General features: G+C 37.1%; 1 protein-coding gene across 3 annotated transcripts in view; it reads right to left on the bottom strand.

Moving 5' to 3' along the window:
- KCNN2 (potassium calcium-activated channel subfamily N member 2) overlaps positions 1 to 23,470 on the bottom strand; it is a 386,949-nt gene that overhangs the window by 83,620 nt on the left and 279,859 nt on the right. The window contains exon 6 of one of the 3 annotated variants that reach the window (XM_081054007.1): positions 22,534 to 22,952. The exons of 1 other annotated variant lie outside the window; for it this stretch is intronic. In XM_081054007.1, the coding sequence (XP_080910133.1) occupies positions 22,534 to 22,952 (419 nt within the window). Of the gene's footprint in view, positions 1 to 19,554; positions 19,678 to 22,533; positions 22,953 to 23,470 lie in introns of those variants that run through there. One more of the 3 variants, XM_081054009.1, reaches the window with a different exon arrangement.

A 23,470-nucleotide genomic window follows, 5' to 3' on the forward strand; every position in this document is an offset into this window, starting at 1 on the left:
GGATATTATAGATCAGATTTTTTACTTTATGTATATTTAAATTTTATATATAAAGACTGTTCATCACCCAAGAATCAGTGTTTACCCCCTTGAAGGTGATATCTGCCCTATTGAGAATGTGTGGGATACTGATGACTATTTTCCAGGATCATTCAGCAAAGAGTTAATAGGCGTGAATAGGCACCAGGCATAGTCCAGCTCTTTCTCTCATGCAGCTGACATCTTAGTGGTTTACCTAAGTGTATGCATGCCTCCTGGAGAACAGGCAAACTTATTTTTTATCATGCAGCATCCCTATGTTACAAATTGCTAGGTTCAGGCAAATAACATCAAAACTCCACAAAACTTGATCACCATACTGAAGGTACATCTCTAGATCGCCTACCAACAGCCTCCAAATCATCACAGAACACAAAGCACAGAATTTGAGCTGGGAGGAATGAACTGATTAGTCCAACTTCCTCATTGTGCCAATGAGTAAAGCAGATCCATTTCGATGTATATATTTTTTTAACCTCCATTCTCAGAAAGGAGGCCCTCCATGGAGCTACAAGCATATTTAGGTATTGACAGGTGGTTTTGCCAAGGTAAAATCCTTATAAAAACGTTTCCATCCTTTTTAATTTGTGAAACTTTAGTAAAGGAAAGGCAAAACATAATATTCAACTGTGCTTTAACTTGATAACATAATACCAGATTAATCTTTTAAAAACTCCTTTATGTTAATTATTTAATGCTAAAAAGATTGTTATACATTTAGAAATGTCTATGAAACTATCTTTGTTCATTTCCATTTCTCCTAATTTCTGGACTTTTCAATGAAGTTATGGAATCACAGAACCTAAAGAGACCAAAGCTCACATATAATCACATAAAAGCATGTCATGGGCATAATTACTGAAGGGAATGTCACCCTCTCTTTTTTTCCTACAAATCAAAGTTCAGGGTTAGTTCTTCCTGACTGATGATAAGAAAAATCCTGGTGCAGCCGTTATGGAAGGCAGTGTGGCGGTTCCTCAAAAAATTAGGAATAGAATTACCATATGACCCAGCAATCCCTCTCTTGGGTATCTACCCCAAAAATTTGAAAACATTTATAAATAAAGACACGTGTGCTCCAATGTTCATTGCAGCTTTGCTTACGGTGGCCAAGACATGGAAACAACGAAAATGTCCTTTGATAGATGAATGGATAAAGAAGTTGTGGTATATATACACTATAGAATACTATTCGGCAGTAAGAAACGATGATATAGGACCATTTGTGACAACATGGATGGATCTTGAGAGTATAATGCTAAGCGAAATAAGTCAGACAGAAAAAGCAGAGAACCCTATGATTTCACTGATATGTGGTATATAAACCAAAAACAACAAAAGAACAAGACAAACAAATGAGAAACAAAAACTCATAGACACAGACAATAGTTTAGTGGTTACCAGAGGGTAAGGTGGTGGGGGGAGGGAGATGAGGGTAAGGGGGATCAAATATATGGTGATGGAAGGAGAACCGACTCTGGGTGGTGAACACACAGTGGGATTTACAGATGATGTAATACAGAATTGTACACCTGAGATCTATGTAATTTCACTAACAATTGTCACCCCAATAAATTAAAAAAATAATAGTAATAAAAAAAATCCTTGTTTTCTGGTTATTTTTAGGGGAAAATAAACTCCACTGTGTGCTAATTTTTGCAGAGGCTGAATGAGGACACTGAAGAGTCATTCTCAAAGCACTACAAGTTTTTTCTTCCTCATGTGAAGTAAAACAAAACTATGCCCCAAGGAGCCAACAGACAGAATCTATTGTTACCAGGACAATGAAGAGTGAAGGTACAGAGTAGGAAAGGGACACTGTGACAGGGTTGAAGAAGATGCTACTGTTAGAGAGAAAATACAATCCAGCCCTGGAATTTGTCTCTTCGAGCTGCCAATGGTATGTAAGCAGCAGGTGCAGAAAGAGAATGACAAGTGTTCTCAGATGGTGACAGGTTGCCTAATGATACACATAGATCAGTTTTCCTCAACTTCCCACAGCACTGAAGGAGAGAAAGTTCAACCCTGCACGTATGCACGCTGTGCTCCCAAGTTCAGCCATCCTTTCCAACAGTTTTGAGAATAAATGTTTTACAGCTAACTTTTTTCTTCTTTGTAATATCAGTTGTGCTGCGAGTTGAGGCTGTCTCAAACAGAAGCCATGCACTCATCAGGCAGATAAAAGGCTACACTGAAAGGGCTGCTGATTCTTGGGGAGGATGGAGGAGAGATCGAGGCAGTCAGTGTTGGCTCCATTATCTGTTTTCTTACCCACTTCCTCACCTCTGTGGCAGTCAGATATTTCTGAGGTTAGGTACAGGCACATTTTTTTTTTGTCTATTTGTTTTAGAGTGCATGTGAAAACCTTAAATTCTATGAGGCATCTGCCTTACCCTTCTTACCCAGCTGTAAAAGAACTTATCATCCTCCAATCCACTATCTAACACATTCCACTGATTTGTCAGCTATTTATGGAACAGTTACAATGTGCCCAGCACTGGGTTAGGTCGCTGACTCATCTACAGAAGAGTGCAGAGAATGTAGGCAACTTATCACCATTCTCAACCAGGACCTAGCACGATGCTGTTGACAGATGGATAAACGAAGCAATGCATGAAAGAAAAATGACTCTGCCTTACAGAGCTCGTGGTCTGGTGGGTCCAACACAAATAGCCAAAGTAGTACATGTAATCCTAGTTAGAAAGTGAGGAGAGATGCCTGCCTACGTAGGTTAGAGATGAAAGTGTCTTAGAATCTCTGAAGAGAGAAACACAACACATCTTAAATCATATCCAAATGATCTTTCACTGTAAACATTTAACTAAACTACTCCAAACACCATCAAACAGAAGCAACCCCATATTTGTGACAAGTAAACCCTGTGGCCATTAACCAAAGTGTCAGTCAGTGTGATTCCTACTTCTTGTTCTAGTGGGATTCAGTAGGGCAGGATGTCAGATGGTATCACCAAGAAACTCAGGTTTAGCCAGCCAGTAAGGCACTAAAATTGTTTTTATTATACATACTACTCTGAGGGAATTTCAATATATTTAAAAATAGAATAAGTTGGTCCAAGGAAATAATAGGATTTTTCAGGAGTTGGTAAGGGCATCCTTTGGGGTTCTAGTGGCTTGAATGACCCTTTGTGTGGTTGACAGGATTTAAGAATTAAATTGATACTTGGACAGATAAACTTGAAAATTCCTTCCATCCCAAAGCTTCAAAAACCTTGTGACCCTGAGACGCAGATGTGTGCATTTTAGGATTGTAGGTGTAGGTAACACAGAATTATGATTCTTACATGTGCAAGAACTAGAGTATATTAGTTCCTTGCTAAATTTCCTTAGCAGCTGTCACGTGAATCTGAAGTGGCAATATTTTGATATTTATGCAGAGTTTGTAATATTTAAAAGCATGACAGTTCCGCTCCTTATTCATACCAAGGCCTTGGGTAGAACTAATTGTAGCATCTTTCCTTTACTGAATTTAGATTATTGTCATGTCTTCATCATGCTTGATTTCTATACAAAGCTTTATCTTCCATGTCATGGAGACCAAAGGTCATCTGATAGGAATTCCCTTTATTTCTCTTTGAGCCCTAACCTGTTTTCCCCCTCTTCCTCCTCCCATCTCTTTAGATGAAGGTGGTACCTGGACTTGTTTAAACAATCTTATTCTCTTCTTTCAATGTCCCTTTGGCATCTCCAAAATAAATCCCTTCATTGCCCCCTCCTTCAACTCTCCCCTCTTGTGTTCAGTATGTTTAAGTCCCTACAGCCCTCACCATGTCACACAAGTTAGAATCTCAGGTTCCTCTTCAAAGGCTTCTCTCTGACCCCCGTACAGTCACTGGGGACTACTCTCTTAGTACCCGGAATGTGGAAGGATCCATTCCTTTACGCAGGCTCCTCTCCTCTGACCTAGATCCAGAGATACACAGCCTCTCAGCTGGATTTCCTGTTCTCAGATGCCCTTTACAACAAGGCTGCCAGTATTTTCCTTCTAAAGTATGGGCAGCCTATATACTGCTCAGATACCTAAAACCCTTCAGGCTCTCTCCAGTGTCTCAGGCAGAATTTCTGAAAGTATAGGACATAGGCAGTGGCACGGGTGAATGTTTTAAGAGGTATTTGAGATGAATTTCACTAGCACAGAGACTTGGGATTAAAAAATACCATATCTCTTAGTAAGTCATTTGCTTTCATATTGATTCTCTTTCGATCCTTCTGATATGTCTAAGAAAAAGCACTAGTTTTGTGCTACTAGGTCAGGATCAACCCTTAAGCATTTGTTGATCTCCCTTTGTAACAAGGCTATAGGCTCAGCTCAGAGCAGTCGAGAAGGAAGAAGGTCAAGTTAGAATTTAATAACAGTATTGGGTTTTCTGGATTTATTTCAAGCAAGAAATATAAGTTTATCATTTACCATAGTGATAGCAAGTTCCTTTTAAAGTGAAGGCATTCAACAAAAATAAATGTCAACTTAATAAAGGTTCTAATGAAAAGTAATGCAGGTGACACAAACATCACGAAGGAACAGACCTATAGACCAAAATCCAGACTCCTTAATGTCCTGCACATCACCCCCAGTTTAGCAAATCTCCAATCACAATCCTTCATAAACTCTTTGCTGTGGTCGCAGATGCCTCTCTGCCCTTGGACCAAGCCCTGTGCTTTCCCCTCTCCATACCCCTTATTCAGGCTGTTCCTTCAGTCTGGGCTAGCCTTCCCCACTTTTTGGCCTATTTATTTTAAATCCCAAATCAAATATTGTCTTCTCTAAAGTCTTCCCTTAAATTGTTAAATTATGATTTAACGATCTGTGTGCTTGTCCCTCAGCACACAGCACTTACCTTATTCTCTATCACGTTATAGTTTGTTTACATATTTACCCCCACTATACTGCAAATTCCTAGAGTGAAAAGACTATGTCATTTTTATATTTATGCTTCCCACAACCAAGAAATGCATATACATATGATATATATGTGAGATATATTTATATCATATATACATATATACGAGGTCAGACAATTAAGTTTGCGAATTCATCCTAGAAAAAGCGCTACATAACTCATTGCTGAATATCACTACGGTCACCTTCGAAGTACTCCCCTTGGGAAGCTATGCACCGAGGCTAGTGCCTAGTCTACCCTTCAAAGCAATTTTGGAACTCTTTTTCTGGAATGGCGATTGAAGCCACTGTCGTATTACCCTTGATGTCCTGAATGTCACCAAAATGTCTTCCTTTCAATATTTTGTTTATCTTTGAGTAAAGAAAGAAGTCATTGGAGGCCAGATCAGGTGAGTAGGGAGGGTGTTCCAATCCAGTTATTTGTTTACTGGCTCAAAACTCCCTCACAGGCATTGCCGTGTGAGCTGGTACATTGTCATGATGCAAGCGCCATGATTGTTAGCAAAAAGTTCAGGTCATCTAACTTTTTCACACAGCCTTTTCAGCACTTCCAAATAGTAGTAAACTTGGTTAACTGTCCAGTTGGTACAAATTCATAATGAATAATCCCTCTGACATAAAAAAAAAAAGATTAGCAACAACATTTCAACAAGTTCGCGAACTTAATTGTCAGACCTCGTATACTTGTAAACGAGATAATGATTGGGAATTTTCTATCTCATCTCATTGCCTACTCTAGGATCTATTTGTAGGACTTATTTTTTCTCTTATTAACTGAGTATCTTTAGAAATAGTTCTTAATATAAACAAGGGCACTTCTAACTTATGTAGAAAACAACTTATGAAATGCATTCTAAGTCCCTGAAGAGGGTAGATTTTTATTCGTCTTCTCATTTAAACTCATATGATTCAGGTTTTTTGGCCTGTTTTTTTTGCAGGGTGGTAGGGGGATAAGTGGGTGAAAAGCTGTGTTCCAAACTAATTAGGTCTGCGAACTTGAGGACAGGGCCTTAATGATTAGCAAAACACACAGAATTAACTACTGATTCTCTTATCCAACAACTATCTATTGATCACTGGTTTTGTTCCAAGTTTTATGCTAGAAGCATAGGGAAAATCAAAGCTACAACCCCGCCCTCAAGGAATCAAGTTGTGAATCAGTTACACAGTACTCCTTGAAAATGGGGTTGTGTGCCTTGTTGCTTTGCTTCCAGCGACTCTCAATTGACAACGAACTTATTGAACAGCAGGTTTGCCAGCTCATGTGTTGGGTCCTAGGATGCGTGCACTTCTCTGTTTTAGCTTGATTTGCCATTGTATATGATTTGTGACTTTTACCTCCTAAGACAATATCTGACCAATCGATAATAATGGGCCCCAAGGTTCATGAAACTTCAGACTCTAATGATTATAAAAGTACTAATCATTTGCCAGGCAAAATGCCAACCGACCTTAGTAGAACTTGCTTTCTGAGTAATTCTAGTCAGATTTGTGCAGTTATCTTTGAGTCTCTACGATGGTCTGTTCTACAAGACCCATGTTTGCTCACAGAGAACAACTTTTGGCTGTGACAAAAGCAAACTCCAGGGGACAACACAGTTATGCTTACCATCTTGGCCTCATCACCACAGTGTCTATGATGACGAGAAGAATTGACCTCCCACTGAGCTAACAGGTACTTAAAAGATGGCATTCAAATACCGGGGGTACCAAAAAACTGTATACACATGACTTGTATTCATCTTCTGTTAGTGGTATACATTGAGCATTATAATTCTAATATAGTTTTTTCCTTTCTTAAAATGTGTATACATTTTTTGGCATCCTGTGTGTGTGTGTACACATATATAATACATACTTATTATATATGTATATAAAAATATAGTACACGTGTGTGTGTGTGTGTGTGTGTGTGTATCACTCAAATTTTATATATGGAATATCTAGCCATTCTGAGTCCTTAAGAGACTTGCACACACACACACACACACACAGCCTTTTTCTGTTTTTATGGAAGACTAGGGCGCGTCTAAACAATCTCCTTAATATGGAGATGCAACTACGAGTAGCACACGTTCTCTTTCTGAGTCATATTTTCCCTTTGTGCCTAGCAATGATTTTAGAAAAGACTAATTAGCAGAATGGTTTTTGTAGAACACCAGTGACTAACTACAGATAATGAAAACCTGAGAACCATAAGGGTGGTTCCTTTCAAAACATACCAAGAAGATTAATTTCAATTTGAAGACAAATGAGCAAATTACAGATGCATTCTTTTAAAATTTAATCTACCTTAAAGCTTAACCCACATGTTGGCTTTTTTGTTTTCTTTTTTACAATTTCACTTAAATATGTTGGTTCACTAGTAACCATAACTCAAGATTTCTTCCTTTCCCACAATCTATAAAAAGCAAATATAATATATGCTTAAATCAAGAACATCCGAGGCTATGTGCAAAATAGATTGGAAAGTGGTTAAGACAACTTAAGGCTGTATTGGAAAGGTACAAAAATCTGTAGCATTCAAAAAATAAACTTGTTTTGAGAAAGAAGCACATTGCAATTTTTAGTCACATCCCACCTATCTGTCTTAAGTATGAAAAATGTGTCCATCAAAACCATCGGGGAAAGAAGGGGAATATTATTTTTACAGAGCGAAAACTGCTCTGCAACTATAGTCCTTTGGGGTCAGAGCACGCCCAGCCAAAATGAGACAGATCGACAGCCAGTCTGAGGGATCAGATGGAATGAAGAAGTGAGAAGGGGGAAGTTGTGATGTTACAATAATAGGAAATTCTTATCAAGCAAAAATTAAGTTCCAGATCACCTATAAAACATGTCTGTGAATGCTTTCTTAAGGTAATATAAATATTGTTATCACAATCATGATATTGTTCCAGACATCTGGTATCTTAACCAAATTATATCTTCCTCCTTTCTGCTCTTCTGAGAAATGGATATTATGTTTATGGAAAAGGCAGTAATGCTTACGAGAAATAGCAAGGAAACCTCATGAGAAGACGTACTAGAGATTTGTACGTTAAGAAAATCAAACAGGAATTATTTTAATCTCTTGATGGTCAATTTCTCCCATGTTAGGAACATAGACCAACTTGATAGAAACAGTCCTGCATTTGGAAGCAGAGACAATAGGACAAAGGCAATCGTGGTATGTTATGATGATACCCCATTACATAACAGCAGTCAAGATTGTTTTACCCTTAAAACTGCCAACGATAAGCAGCATGGAGCCACTGCTTTACCCATAGCTCAGTTACATATGGTAGAGAACAACACTGCAAGAAGACTTTAGATTATTTTCCTAGTCAAAGCAAAATCATTCTGCCAATGTTCAGTGATTATCTTTTGGAAGCGTCAATTCTAAATCTATCCCAAGATCTGCTCCTCCACAACCTCCAGAACAGATTTCTTAATGATTCTGTTTCCACGGATATTACTCAAGGCCAGTGCGATCAAAGCTCAGGGGACGAGATCCTTCAATAGGTCAGAGCACTACTTTCATGTCTTGTTGCATTATTTTAGATGAACAGAAGGTAGTTTTGTTTAGTATTGTTTAGTAATTCATTAAAAATGAATTATACCAGCATCTAGCTAGTACTAGTCAAGATAGCTTAGGTCACTGATTAACATCTGTATGACACTTGTACCTATCACTTAAACCAATATCAATATTTGATCCTTGGTCACAAAAAGCTTATAGTTAGCCCTAAATATATTATAATGATTATTTTCAAAAAGAAAAAAAAACACCCTCCTTATTTAAGCTGTGACAAATATATATTCATTGTCTGAAACAGAAAAATCTTTTGTAATGTACTATATCACACATTGTGTTCAAAACAAATTTAACAAAAATGATGTCATTTTAAGATCAGTAAACTTGTTCTGTAAGATGACAGTAAATACTTTAGGCTTTGCAGACCACATATGGTCTCTGTCAAATATCCCCTACCCCGTTTCCACACAATAATTTTTAAAAAATTAAAAACTGTTCTTAGCTCATGGGCTATCCAAAAACAGTGGGCCAAATTTGGCTCATGGGCCATAGTTTGAGAACCCCTGCTTTAGATAGCTCAGCACACTGGAAAGATTATTTGCATTCCCTCCGTTCTCCCTGATATTTGTCCCTACAAAAAAATGATGACTAAGAAGCACAAATTAAGACAAAGACTAAAGCAGATAAAATCTCTAATAAAAAGTAAAACTGGATAAAGGACCATGAACAAAAGTCTTACATTATCTTGCAGATAGACTATTTGGATTCTTCAGTTGTGTGGTTACCTAAAGATATGATTGTACGAGGAAGTTAAATCTGGTGGTTTAAAACTCATGATGCTTTTTCCCCCTGAAGGGCGTGGTTGAAATTCTCAGAAGTTCTGCAGCCCTTGGTGAATAGCACTTGTTGTGTGCATTTCTAATAGGAATAAAGCTAGGTTGCCTATTATTCTGAACAAGGCTTTCAGGAAGTACACATGACATTAAACTCATCGCAAGACCGAGGTTGAACAGCAGAAGGGACAACAGCAGTGATCTTAGAACATGGGAAGTTTCATGAAAGAAAGATGAAATGCTGCTTTAGGGGCACTCACATCCATTTGCACGCTTCTCTGCACTGTGGAGCTCTGTCACTAATGTCGCCTCAGGGTGGGGTTCCCTCTGCCCTCCCTTTGTTGATCCCAGTTAGTGATCATAGCCTCACAGATGCTGAGAGCCCAGAAAGTGTCACCTAAGATAAAAGACTCAGAACGTCTGTCAGAAGTCTGTGTGCGCCAGCAGAGTCAGTGAACGTGCTTCCAGGCTGAATGCTGAGAAGGGTTTCAAACAGTGAACGGTGCCTGTCATGTTTTCGTGAGGCCTTCTGCCTGTCAGTGCAACACATAACAAAGGTTTCAGATTTCCAAGACCAACGTACCTGCAGTCATCAAAAATTCAGCAAGTGCTATTTTCACCCCTCCTTCAAAGAAATTTTAAATTAACACAGAGCTCCTCATTAACCTCTGCTAACTTGCTAAATAGTAAAACTCTAATTACTTGCAAATGAACCAGTTCCTGGAAAATGATAAAATGAAGATATGAGAATTTTTCCACATTTTCCAAACATGATGCTCATGAGTAGTATTCTTTATAAGAACTTTTATGGGGTTAAACTGTGATACATGAAGGAACTCATGACGTGTTCCTAATCAATCAGCCTTCTACTGTTCTGACTGCTGGATACACACGTGTGCAGGAACATTTACCTCACAAGTCCTCACGGAGCAATGGTAATTGGTGTTACTCTGGACCTGACAGCATTAGACGACTTGTAAAAGTCTTCTCTGACCCAAATATTAAAGGGCTCTGGGCTATGGGGATAAAGATGTATTCGATGTGCTCTTTGTCCTTGAGAAGTTGGTTCAGGTGGGGCTTTTGTAGGATTTCCATTTGCACAGAGTGTAGAATACCATAGGCACTCAAACAATACCTTTAAACTGGAGAGAGAACTCATCCCTGAAGCTAACCAGGACCGGATATAAGTTTTGAGTGTATGATGCCAATGATTAATGACTACAATAGTTTTCCTGTTCAACACCACATCAAACCTGCTAATCATGGCACCTTCATTTGTTTTACCATCCAACCATCCATCATCATGCACCTACCCAAAGCACCTGCCCATCATCGTGAATACCAATGATATTCGTAGGGATAAAGAACAGGATCGAGATGATAAAGGAAGTGAATGGTGGATGAGAAGAGGAACAAAAGCTATCAGTTTATTAAAAAAAAAATGGAGAAGCCTTAAACAGGAATACAAAACCTGACAGAGTGGTCACTTACTTCACAATGATACCCCAGAGCTTTTTAGAACTTATTTAAAAACAAAACAAAAATACCTTACTAACCAGTAGAAAGTACAGGAGGCAGACCACCATAGTTACAGCAGTAAATCTAAGAATACTCATCCCTTTCCAGACATACAGAAAGCCAAAAATTCTAAGGGCTGGCCACCACTAAGTCAGATTAAAATTACTGACAGAAGAGGATCTTTCTATGTTGTACACTCTCTTTTCTAATATCTTCTAGGACAAAAGCATAAAACTACTCCCCCAAATAAAAATAAGTGGCGATTCAGGATGATTTTCTACAGATGCCTACCAAAGCCCCAGTTTTGTTCAAAAACAGAGAATTTATGATTACTAATATGCCCAATCACACGAAATGTTAGAAACCATTTCTAGAAATCAAGAAAGCTACTAAATTTAACCTTTCACTATGATCACTGACAACAGGTATTTTCTGCCAATCCAACTCAATCTGAAAACTTTGCGTCTCACTTTCTGGCTTTCATACGTACGGACCATGATTCTTACATGAAGTTTCATAAGAGGTTCTAAAGCCACATTAGATAACACAAAGTCTGCAAACACTTCTTTTTAAATTGCATCTTAATGTTCTGTTAGAACATTAAATACAATTCAATAAACTAAAATAGTGTGTGTTATGTAACACAGAAAGCTTTCGGAACACTAAGTCTATGAGAGGAGACCTGAAAGCAATGATATTAGGCAGTAGTCTCTCAAAGATTTTTTGCCCCTGGGCCACTGTGGCGTACGGAATGTCAAATAGAAATTGCCACATCTCTGTGAGTTGTACTATGATATCCTGTCACTATTGTCACTATGACACAAAGCAAGTGGCGAAGTGCAGTCAAACAATGGTCAGGCAGCCCATAGCTAGATTATTCCTCTTGCAAAGTCCTGAGTGCGGGCCGTCATCAGATCTAGCAGGGCCACACAAAAGGGAGGGGGGGAGCTTGGTTTTTAATAATCTTTAGCTACATACCTAAAATGGGGTGAGACATGTGACAAATGTTTGCTCTTGGTCGTAAAGAAAGCTGTAGACCAATGAAAACAAATTATTACCTCACCTGTGAAAACAAAAACAAAACCACAAGAATCTTAAAAGTCCCCATGGGAGGCAAGTTAGGAACATCACCCTCCATGTAAAAATGATATATTCTCTGGACTTCATTTTTCATAGCTACTCTAATCATCAAAGTAATGCAAGAATTAGAAATATATTTCTCCCTTGATCCTTCATCTCTTTCCTGTTACTAGAAAATAGTGGTTTACCAGAAAGGCAACAAGGGTAGAAAAAGGGCAGGAAGCAGAAAACTTAGTAAGTGAAGCAAGTTTCTTCAAAGAGCTCACAGTCTCTGGGTATGTGTACCTGGATTTTTTCCTGTGTGGCTTTGGGAGGTGAGGCAAAATTGATTTAGAGAAAGGCAAGTATGTGTAGATTCCATATGCTCAAAATACACTAGAATAAAATATTTGCAAATCATATATCTGATAACCAGAATAGATAAAGGCAAATGACTCAGTTTAAAAATGAGCAAATCATTTAAATAGACATTTCGCGTAAGATATACAAATGGCAAATGATCACATAAAAGGTGTTCACCATCATTAGTCATTGGAGAACTGCAAATTACAACCATAATAAGGTATCACTTTATACTCACTAGAATGCTTATGAGATTATATAAGTGTGTGTGTGTGTCTGTGTGTGTGTGTCCGTGTGTGTGTGTGTGTGTGTGTGTGTGTGTGTATGACTGACAATGTGATATATCCACATGTGATGACAATGTTGTCAAGATTGCGATAAAACTGGAACCCTTATACAGTGGTACCTCGGTTTTCGAACGTAATCCATTCCGGAAGACCATTCGAGTTCTGAAACATTCGAAAACAGCCAACAGCTAGGCCTCAGGATCTTGCACTCAGTGGAAGCTACGTGACATGTTCGACTTCTGAGGTGTGTTCAAAAACCGAAGCATTTACTTCAGGGTTTACGGCGTTCGTAAACCGAAATGTTCGTCAACGGAGACGTTTGAAAACCGAGGTACTAGTATGTATTGTTGATATCTGGTGGGAATATAAAATGGTAGAGCCATTCCTACATGTCTACCTAAAAAAAAAAAGAAGAAACAATATTTACAATAGAGACTTCTGTGCAAAAGTTCATAGCAATACTATTCATCATGGCCACAAACAGGAAACCTTCTAAATATAGGTATGTCAGCTGGTGAATGGATGAACAAAATGCGGCATATCCTTACAAAAGAATACTATTCATGAATAAAAAAGGAACAAACTATGATACATACTACAAGGATATACCCCCAAAATTTAAGCTATGTAGGAAAAGCCAGATGCAAAAACTATACAGTATCTGATTCCTTTTCTATGAAAGGCTTAGAAAAGCAAAAAAGAGATAGTATGTGAGTAGTCGCCTAGGACTGGAGGGACGGGGGGTGGGGTGGGGGGGTTATGAAACTCTTTAAAACTCAGTAGAGGTGATGGTTGCATAGCTGTAAACATTTACTAAAAGGTATTAAATTATACACTTAAAATATGTATATAGCTTATGATTCAATAAAGTTGTTCAAAAAGAACCAGATAAGAATGACAAGAATCCTCTTTTCTTTTTACACTTTGGTCAAAAATTCGGGTGAAACTCCGTGTGAAGGTTTGTATTCCTTTATTTAGTCAGTAAGCATTTATCAAATAATCACCATGTTCTCAAAATGGCTTTGACTTCACCACCATTATTAAATGCTAAGTTTAAATATCTGATAATTGGGTCTTTTCCAATAACCCTTAGGAATTTGGCAGTGATCAGACAATTTAATCCATGGGCTTTTGAATCAGGGACACAACAGGGTTGGAACTGGCAGAGTCGGAGAGTTCAAGGATTGACACTGGCCTCCTTCAGGCCTCAGGAAGTATCTCAATAGGCTAGATGACGCCCTACCAGGCCGGCGAGCAGTGGAGAAACAGTTCATCTAATCCTGCCTGGGGAGTCAAGCCACACAGCCTTCCTGACAAAGAATAGGTACTCTGTACCCCAACACCAGTTCTGGGATACAATTCTAAAACCCATCTCATTCTAGAATTGAATTCTCGTATCATTCAGCGATCCCAATAATATGTACTAAGGTTATAAAAATTTAACATTGTAATAGAAGGGACACTTGTCCATGCTCTGTGCTTCTTCAAAATGTGTACATTTTATTGCATGTAGAGGCATTTTTTTCATCACTTGAATTTCTTTTGTTATGCTATTTTGCAATAAGGTAACATTAAAAATAAAGGCTGCAAACTTTTAAAAAATAGAACATGGGAAATCCTGCAGGCAAGTAGGAAAAACTTGTTTTCTCCAACCTAGCCCCATGTATGTCTAAGAAACATATCAATTTTCTTAAAGACAAAATAGCTTGAATGTCAGGGAATCAACATTTAGACTTTATGTTCTTTCTTTTTATCTGTAACACTGGTTCTGAAGCTAAATTGCATGACACTTGCCTACATACACCTTGTCTAATGTACTACATCGATGATCAAAGGGATTTTCCAAAGTCACAAGATGCCCAGGATCCATATTCCATAAAATCTATACATTAACATGGGTGTCATGATGGGGAGGACCAATGAATTGACTATGAAATTAGTGAGGTTGAATTTCTGAGCTGTTCGGCTTCTCATTTTTTTCTGCTTGAATATAATCACTGCTGATACTTCCAAGCTACACTCTTCAAACCAGCATCTCAAAGCATCTTGCCAATAAATATCAATCCTCATTGTTCTCTTAGGAGGTAAACCAAAAAAAAAAAAAAAAAAACAAATCATATCTATATAGGAATAAAGAGAGAATTGAACTTGAGAGAGTACTGGCTTTTCTTTTCATAAGACTTTAACGACCAATTTATTTGGAAAACATTATACTGAGCATGGATACTTTGCAAGTCACAGATGCATGATGAATGCTTTGGAACTGCCGACTTTTATAACTTGAAAGGGCCCATTTTAAAGTGGTGACTCATTTATGAGTTTGAAAATGCTATATCTGTATGTATGAATCAGACCCTGGAAGTATTAGTTTACAAAGTATTACATTACCATCAAACACAAATTACAAATCCATTGATGAAATGCTTAGAGTTTACTTAGCAACAGCTGAAACCTGAAGTGGTGAGAAATAATCTTATTATTCAGTATACTGTAATAAATCAAGGTGCCAGCAGGATGTTTTCCTAGCACTGCAATGCATATTTTATGACTACTTTTACAACTATCGAAGAAACTTGATTTCAAATTTAAGTAAATTAACAGGAAATAAGGCATCTCTGATGGTCAGGGCTTGAAAAGAAGTAGGCCTCTCAGCAAGTCTCCTGAAATCATAAAATAAAATCATAGATGGCAGAACAAGCCAGTATTTAGATATGTAGCTCCTCATTTCAAATTCTCCGACATTTGGTCCTATATAAATCATAAAATAAATAAATAGAACAAATGAGACTTTCCGTTTCCACCCATCTCTTCTTCCTTGAAGAACTGTCTTTATATCATATAAAAGAACAGAAACAAACTGAAACTTTTTGAAATGAGAAACTTGAAAATTAGAACCCCGATCATTTAACCATTCCAGTTTATCACATATTGAAACTTAAAGTTCAGTTTTATCTAAAATCATACAGAAGAAGCCACAAATGTACAATCTTAGAGTAACAGATTCATACTTAGCCACAAAAAGATAACCACCACAATGCTGAATTAATTTCTGAGATGTAGACAGCTACCATTCTACATTTGGTTTTATTGGTGCTCAGGAATAAGGGCATTTATTTTACCTTAATATTAACATATAGAAAATTGAGGTGATACTCAGGCCATATTCAATAGGAAGTGGAACCACAAATCGTATATCCTCTATGGATTGGTGCTAAAAGGATGGAAACCTGTGTAGTTACAAAATAGGATATTGTCATCCTATAAGGGCTTTCCTTACCAACTTCGTAATACAGTGTCAGAAGACATAACGGATCCTTGTGTTAAAAGCAGCCATTTTCCCACATATGAGTAAAATCATATGGTTCTCAACTTTTCTGTCTGACTTATTTCACTTAGCATAATAATCTCAAGATCCATCCATGTTGTCGTAAATGGCAACATTTCATCTTTTCTTATGGCCAAGTAATATTCCATCGTTTACATGTACATCTTCTTTATCCAGTCATCTGTCAAAAGACACTATGGTTGTTTTTATGTCATCCCAATAAGTTTAATAAAATAAAAATCAGAAACAAAAGAAAAAAAGGCAGCTATTTTATATGAAATATACGTTGTATAAGGTGTCATTATGGGCTATGATTTGACTGTTATACTCCACAATATTTTATGTTATAATTAAGTAAGTTTCAAGTGGATTTCAGGAATCATCTGCCAGGCAATTTTAAAAAACACAGTGGAGGAGACTGTTAGTGAGAGTGAAAAAAACAGAGAAAAGTCTAACTTGACTAATGGAAGAAATGAAACATACTTTTAAGACACTGAATAGTAGATGCCAAACAAACCGAAACTCCAATCTTCAGGTTGTCTTTGATAATTTAAAAAATAAATACCAAATCTATTTTCATCCATTAGTTTTTAGTGATAGAAAAAATATTATTAATCCATCTAAACTGCAGTTTAGATTATCAGAGGCTATTGAAAACAAATTACATTGTTTGCTTCTCCAGTTTTCCCACTTTTAAAAAAGTAAAGCATTCTTAAGTCATTTTTAGAAAATTTTCCTCTTAACTAATGCATACTAATTAATGCATACTTAAAAGCTCTTAGAGGTAAAACAATGATACATAAGAACAATAAGCTTATTTAGCCACTAATGTCTTAACTATATGAATCTATTTCAGCAACAGAAATAGTTCCTAGCATCTCTAGTTTATTACAGATTATTACAGCATCTACTTTACTGCTTGGTAACACTGCCACCCAAGTTCCCAGGTCCCTTTTCCTTCCCTCTTCTTCCTCTCCATCCCAAACTCACCCCCTCTCCCACATTACAAAAACTGTAGGAAAAAGAAGTATATACTGAACAAAGAACAATTTTTTTTTTTAATTCACAAACTGTGCAGAAAGTTACAATCCCTTTCTGTCTCTGAAATTTCAGTACTGACATATGCCAACTGTGTTTCCCAGAAGACGTGTCCAAATAAATGCTCTTTTCCCCTCTTGGATATTCTCAATGCACCTTTATATATTAAATGCTCTGAGAACCTTTCGAGTAAAAAAGAAAACAAAAACAGCACAAAACACTTTCTTTAGTGTAACATAGCACTGGGCCACAGCGCCCAATCCTACATCTTCCAAAACAGCTATTAACCTTCTCCAGAAACAGTGTCCAGTGAAAAACATACACTTTGGGTTGGACACTCACCTGTGATATTATTACAGAACCAGTGAAGCCTCAAAAAGTAAATGTCTGGATGGGATAATTACTAATTTTCAAGACCCCAAGCTCTGGGATTTATACTTTTTCTAAGACATAAATGTTTCTCAAGTATCTCCTAACACATTTGATTAAATGCCTTTGGTCTACGTCGCTGTGAACATGAGATCACTTAACAGCACCAGGCCACATTCCCCAGGCCACTTCAGAAGAGAGTGCCCTTTCCAGGCCTAAAATCCACTTCAATACAAGGCCAGACCAGAATCAAAGAGAGAAGGGATACCGTGATCTGCTTTGGGGAAGCCTCCTCCTGACAAATGTAGGCCACAGAAATAATGCCAGATATTTGCCACTCTGTTTCCGCCTATCATTGATGGGAGAAGGGGGGCAGGGAAAGAAAGAAAGAAAAGGGAAGAGGTTTTATTACTTACAGGTTAATCAGAGGTACATGATATGCTAGGGTAAGTAATACTACAAGGAACAGATGCCTTTTTTTTTTTTATAGTTGGCATTCATTATTGTTCAGCTTCAGGTGTACAGTACATTGATCAAGCATCTACATCTTCCCTGAGGTGGTCTCCCAAATGGGACCTGTGTCCATCAGATACCCTACAAATCTTTACAACATTATTGATTACGTTCCCGAAATTATTTTTCAAAAACCCTGAGACCATTTTGTGGTTACCGACTGTCCCTCCTCAGTGGAGAACATTTTCCAGAAACCTCTAGATGTGCTGTGCTCAGAAGGCGAGGGATAGGTTTGCAAAACAAACTTCTCCAGAAAGCCATCTGCCTTTCTCCCTCTCAATATCTCTCTCCTTTTAAATATATTCTTGGACTTACTCCAAGAAAGTGAGACGAGAATTTCTATCAGGTGTGACTCCTCCTCTAATATGGAGAGAATGTGTGGATAAACCAAAGATGGACCCCTGTGGGGTTCATTCAAATCCAAACTCCAAACTAAAGAAATGAGTTCATTCAAATCCAAACTCCAAACTAAAGAAATGAGAAACTTAATACTTAATGTATTAAGTATTGCAAATTTCACAAAAGGAAAGGAAAGGAAGGAAGGAGAGAAACATCTAAGGAAGTCTAAGATGCAGGTGACATCATATTTAAAATCAACTGTGAAAAACAAAGTGAATTTTTTATATCTTTGTATCTTACAAGTCACAACATAGAGATAATATGCAGCCAAATGGGAAGCTTCTTGAAAAACATAATGTGGAAAATCTTCTATTATTGCAATGCTGATTAATGATTTTCTTTTCTTTACATATTTGTACAATTACAAAATGTTACCTTTGGAAGAGGAAAGCTTATCAATCCATTTAGTTTGCAATGAAGAAACAAAGGCAAAAAGAAGTGATCTGCTTGGCCTGAGGTCACTCAGCCCCTAAATTGTACAACTGGGACTAAATCCCAGTGTCCCAATCAAGAGTCTGGTCTTTCAACCTTCCCCACTATGCCACAGATTTGTTCCATTTTATGTAACTGCTGGCTACACTCTCATTCTTGATATGAAATGGGCAACTTTCACTTTCTAGTGCTTTATATGAAAAAAGGAACGATCCATCATCTAACAATTTGAGCATGTTACAAAATACATGTACTTTGGCCTGCTAAGATTTGGCACAGCTTGCCTCAGGCTTTCTGTGTTTAGTGATGAGGGGTTATGATAGCTAAGAGGAACAGTTTCTGAAAAGAAAATGGAAAGCATGCGTAATTTTGAGGCTATTTTATTTAATTGGCTCTTGGGACGCTGATGCACTGAAGACCACCCATATAGATGTACATATTCTTAAACTATGCTTTTACCCTCATTGCTACATTGTCATGCATAACATTTAATTAAGATAATCTTCTTAAACTAAATAGGTATATCAACTAAGGTTTTCCATATTTATTCTTCAATCTTCATAGGTACATCTGCTCCAGAAAATAACATAAGCCTCTAAATACCACGATTGCTAGGAAACAAAGCATTACCATAAGGAGTCTACCATACTTTAAAAGGAAAACTTTAATCCTTCAAATGCCATATTTATGTAGAGACGTTCTAAAAGAAGTTCAGATAAATGATATTAAAAACTAGTCACTAAAGAATTTCTGGTAAAAGCAGGCAGACTCAATAAACACACTGACCTCAGCTCCCTCCCTAGATCCTCTTTAGATGACCATAAGTCATTTTAAAACAAATAAAAAGAACAATCAAAGAAAGCATAAACTCACAAGGACAATAAGAATCAGTCACAAGACAATGGTAAAGAAGCGAGAAAGCCAATTGATAAGTGATAACTGACTTACCTGACTTGAGAAAGGAGAATTCTAGATCAGCAGTGGTGAAAAATCAAGAAGCAACCATATTTCCACTGAGAACCAACACACCACACCCCCTAAAGACTCAGGAATTTAGGCACCAGTTTTTCTGTAAGTGGAGATAATGACAGAGCTTTAAATGTGAGGACAGGTTTAAATACTGCATAAAAGCAGTTAGACACCTAGTTTCCCTTTTCCCCTCTGTGGGAGTGGTAATGCTTTTTGCCAACCTGCAGAAGTCTGGAAGTTTATTGTCTGGAGGGGTTAAAACACAAGGTCTGTGGGATGACTACAGAGAGCAGGCCTACTGTGCTGCAACTAGGAAAATAAACAAATGTTCACATATTAACTGGTAAGACCTCTTCTTTGCCCTTCCAATTACCAGAATGCTGTCACAAGGTTTCTACCATCATGGCAGGACAGTAAAAAAAGACTTCTGATGGGCCAGATTGTTCAGAGAAAACAGAAAATATGTAAAGATAGAAAAATCAGTACCTCCCCCCAAAATCACCTTTCAGTTAAGCTCGCCGTTGACAAGTTCTAGATTTGTACAGAAAGCATCCAATCAACTGTTTAGTACCTCACTTGTAAGTATGAGCAGATAATCAAGGTTACCTAAACACTTAAGAAAAGCTTCTAAAACAGAAGTCAAAACAAACAGGAAAAAAATTGAATCTTTGGGGAAAGAAGAAGTATACAAAGAGAAAAAAATTATCATTAACATCTCCAGAGAAATACAACACTAAATCTCTGAAACAAAAGCATGATGTGATTTTAAACAATCGGCATTCAGAGGTCAAAAAGCAAACAGTGAAAAATAGTAGAGAAGAAATAAAATCCCAATAGAAAGTTTGAAAGATAAAATTGAGGTTATCTCCCATACATAGAGCAAAAACAGAGATGGAAAACAATGCAGAAAGAAAAATAAGAGAATCAAAGAACTAAACAGAAGGACCAATATCCACACAACAAAAACAGGAACAAAAATCATTAAAATAACTCAAGGAAATTTCCAAGAACTGAAGGACATTATTAATTCCAAGATTGAACAGGCCCACTAAATCCCCAGTACAATGATTAAAATAGATTCACACCAAGATACATCCTTGTGCAATTTTAAAACATTGATCCTAAAAGATTCCAGGAAAGAAGGGATCAAAAATGAGAACAACATATGATTGCTGTATTCTGGATGCCAGAGAAAATAATCTTCAATATTCTGAGGGAAAGTGATTTCCAATCTAGAGTTTTATATCCAGTCCAGTTATCGATTAAGCATGAGAGTAGAATAAAGACTTGCAATAAAGGTCTCAAAAAATATATCTTTAACTAGCTACTGGAAGATGGATTCTGCCAAAATGAAGGAATAAATGGAGAGAGAGAGAGAGAGAGAGAGAGAGAGAGAGAGAGAGAGAGAGAGAGAGAGAGAGAGAGAGAGAAACAGGGTTCCAGGAAAAGGGTTCTCAATATACAAAAAAAAAAAAAAGAAAGAAAGAAAAAGGCAAAGGAAATCCCCAAGAGGATGGAGAGGCAGGTTAAAAAGTCCCAAGAATCATTTCATTAAGGTGAAACTGATACATTGCCCAATATAGTACAAGGATATTTACATACATGGGAGAATTTAGAGATTATTTAGTGATAAGTACACAGAAAACTGAATAAAAAAATAAGAAAACTAAGCAAATAAAATAAGGCGATTAATCCCAGAGAAAATAAAAAGATCTGGAGGAAAAGCAAAAAGATTATAACATATTATATTGTTCAACAAATGCAGTTCACATAGTCATAACAATATAAACATGGGATATAGATTAGTGCTGTTTTCATAACTTATTGGGAAGATGGAAATTACTTTTTTTTGGGGGGTAGAGTCATGAAAGGGGTGGGTACATGTAAGTGAAAGAGAACAAAAAACCCCAATTACATAAAAATTAGATGAAAAATCTAGATGTAGCAATATAAGCAATATCATTTAGAAATGTGGAAAGTAATTAACAAAGAAATAGCTAAAAGAATTTAAAGAGATTGCTTCTGGAAAGTTGAAATGGAGGAAGGGTTTTGCTATTTTTGCAACAATTCTCATATAGAGATTTTTCCTTGGATTTTCAAAAACTAAATAAAAAAAAAATCTAGTTACTACAAAGACCAACATCCTAATATTTAACAGTTCTATAAACTTCTAAGTTGTTCCTCCTATCGGTTTATTGCTAATTTCAACTTGACTTTTCTTAACCAAGGTCACATTAGATTCCTCCCCCCCATTATGATAGTGTTCCTCCCATTTATATAACAAATCTATTTTTGTTTGTTTGTTAAATGGCAAGGTTAACGTCACTGACACTTAACTGATTTATCCAGGGTCACAGAGCAGCTCCTGAATTCTGAGATTGTGTGTCTAGCTCTAGACCACCAGAGTTCTTTAGACAATAAAACAAATACACAATGCCCCTTTTTACTAACTACTGAGAGTTCAATAAAACAGAATATTATACTTAGTAGTAATCAGGTGAACACTATTATAAATAGGAACTACAATCAACAAACCACTTGGAGACATATCCTAAAGGTCAGACATCTTGCAGCACCACTTTTCCTCCAGACTTCTGTCTCAACAATCAACACTATAATCAATGGGACACCAAAATAATTCAGTATTACCACTGAACAAACATTTCTGATAGAACTCTCTATCCATAGAGTTTGCAGGTCTATAAATTTTGACAGATTATAAAGGCAGCCCTCTATTGAAAACTGATCAAGTTAGAAAAATACATAATCATCAAGGCATTGCTGTATGTAGAAATCTTAAGAAATGTCTTGTAACACTCATTTAAAAGAAGCCCATGGGAAAAGCCTGAATTTTCAAGAGTGAGTCACTACATGCCTCTAGTCTAAAATGTGTTCTTTCTCCCACTTTCAAGGACACCATATGGCAAATTATGTTCTCAGGAAAAGAAACAAACTTACCTTTCACAAGCTCGGACAGTCCATGCGGCAATTATCCATAATGAGATACTAAAAACCAAGAGTACAGTTCCTGGGCATATAGTCATTAAAGTCTTCATAACAAAACGCGTATTGAAGTTTATCTTATTAAGTGCTCCAATGCTTCTAGAGGAGGCATCAGTGAAAAGTTTGCTATGTAAAAGCATGACTCTGGCAATCAGATAGAGTCTTAAGAACATTGGTATAGATAAAATAATATCCACATCAGCGGTGGTTGTGGATGGGGCATAGGAGAAGGCAAGCCGGGCCGTCCATGTGAACGTATAATTCCCAGGTATGGGATGAATAGCACACACCAGTATTTCCAAGCAGATGAAGAAAATACGCTCATAAGTCATGGCTATTCTCCAGTCATCTGCTCCATTGTCCACCATGAACAACTGAAAAAATAAAGTAGAAAATCAGCTTCAGTATGGCATGAATGGTCCACAAGTGTTAGCGCAGATTTAAAAAGATATACAACAGATGACTTTTAGCAATCATGGCAAGGTAGAGGTTATAACGTTTAAGTGCTAGCCAGGTACGCTATTTTTAGAAAATGGTATTGGTACAGGAGGAGAACGTCATTTTGTAAACGCTAAAATTAAAATCTTGCTACACAGGAGCTGAAATTATTTTCTAGTCCATGCTCCTGAACAAGCATGTAAGTAATATCATTGTAAAATAAGGGGCTTGGGCCTATCAGTAAAGCACCACCCTCAGATGCAGTCAGATGGGCTTGCCTTATGACAAGTAGCTCTCCTCTTAAGGGTCTGGATCTAAACCCTTACACAATTCTATGTTTCAGTGACATCTATTTATGATGCCTCTGCAATCAGTTATACCCTATAACGCAACTACACTTGAGGTTTCCTATAGGAAATCCTACTCGTGGCTTCAAAGAGAAAAATCACAAGAG

Source organism: Rhinolophus hipposideros (assembly GCF_964194185.1).
Source record: "Rhinolophus hipposideros genome assembly, chromosome: 7".
Taxonomy (NCBI): Eukaryota; Metazoa; Chordata; class Mammalia; order Chiroptera; family Rhinolophidae; genus Rhinolophus; species Rhinolophus hipposideros.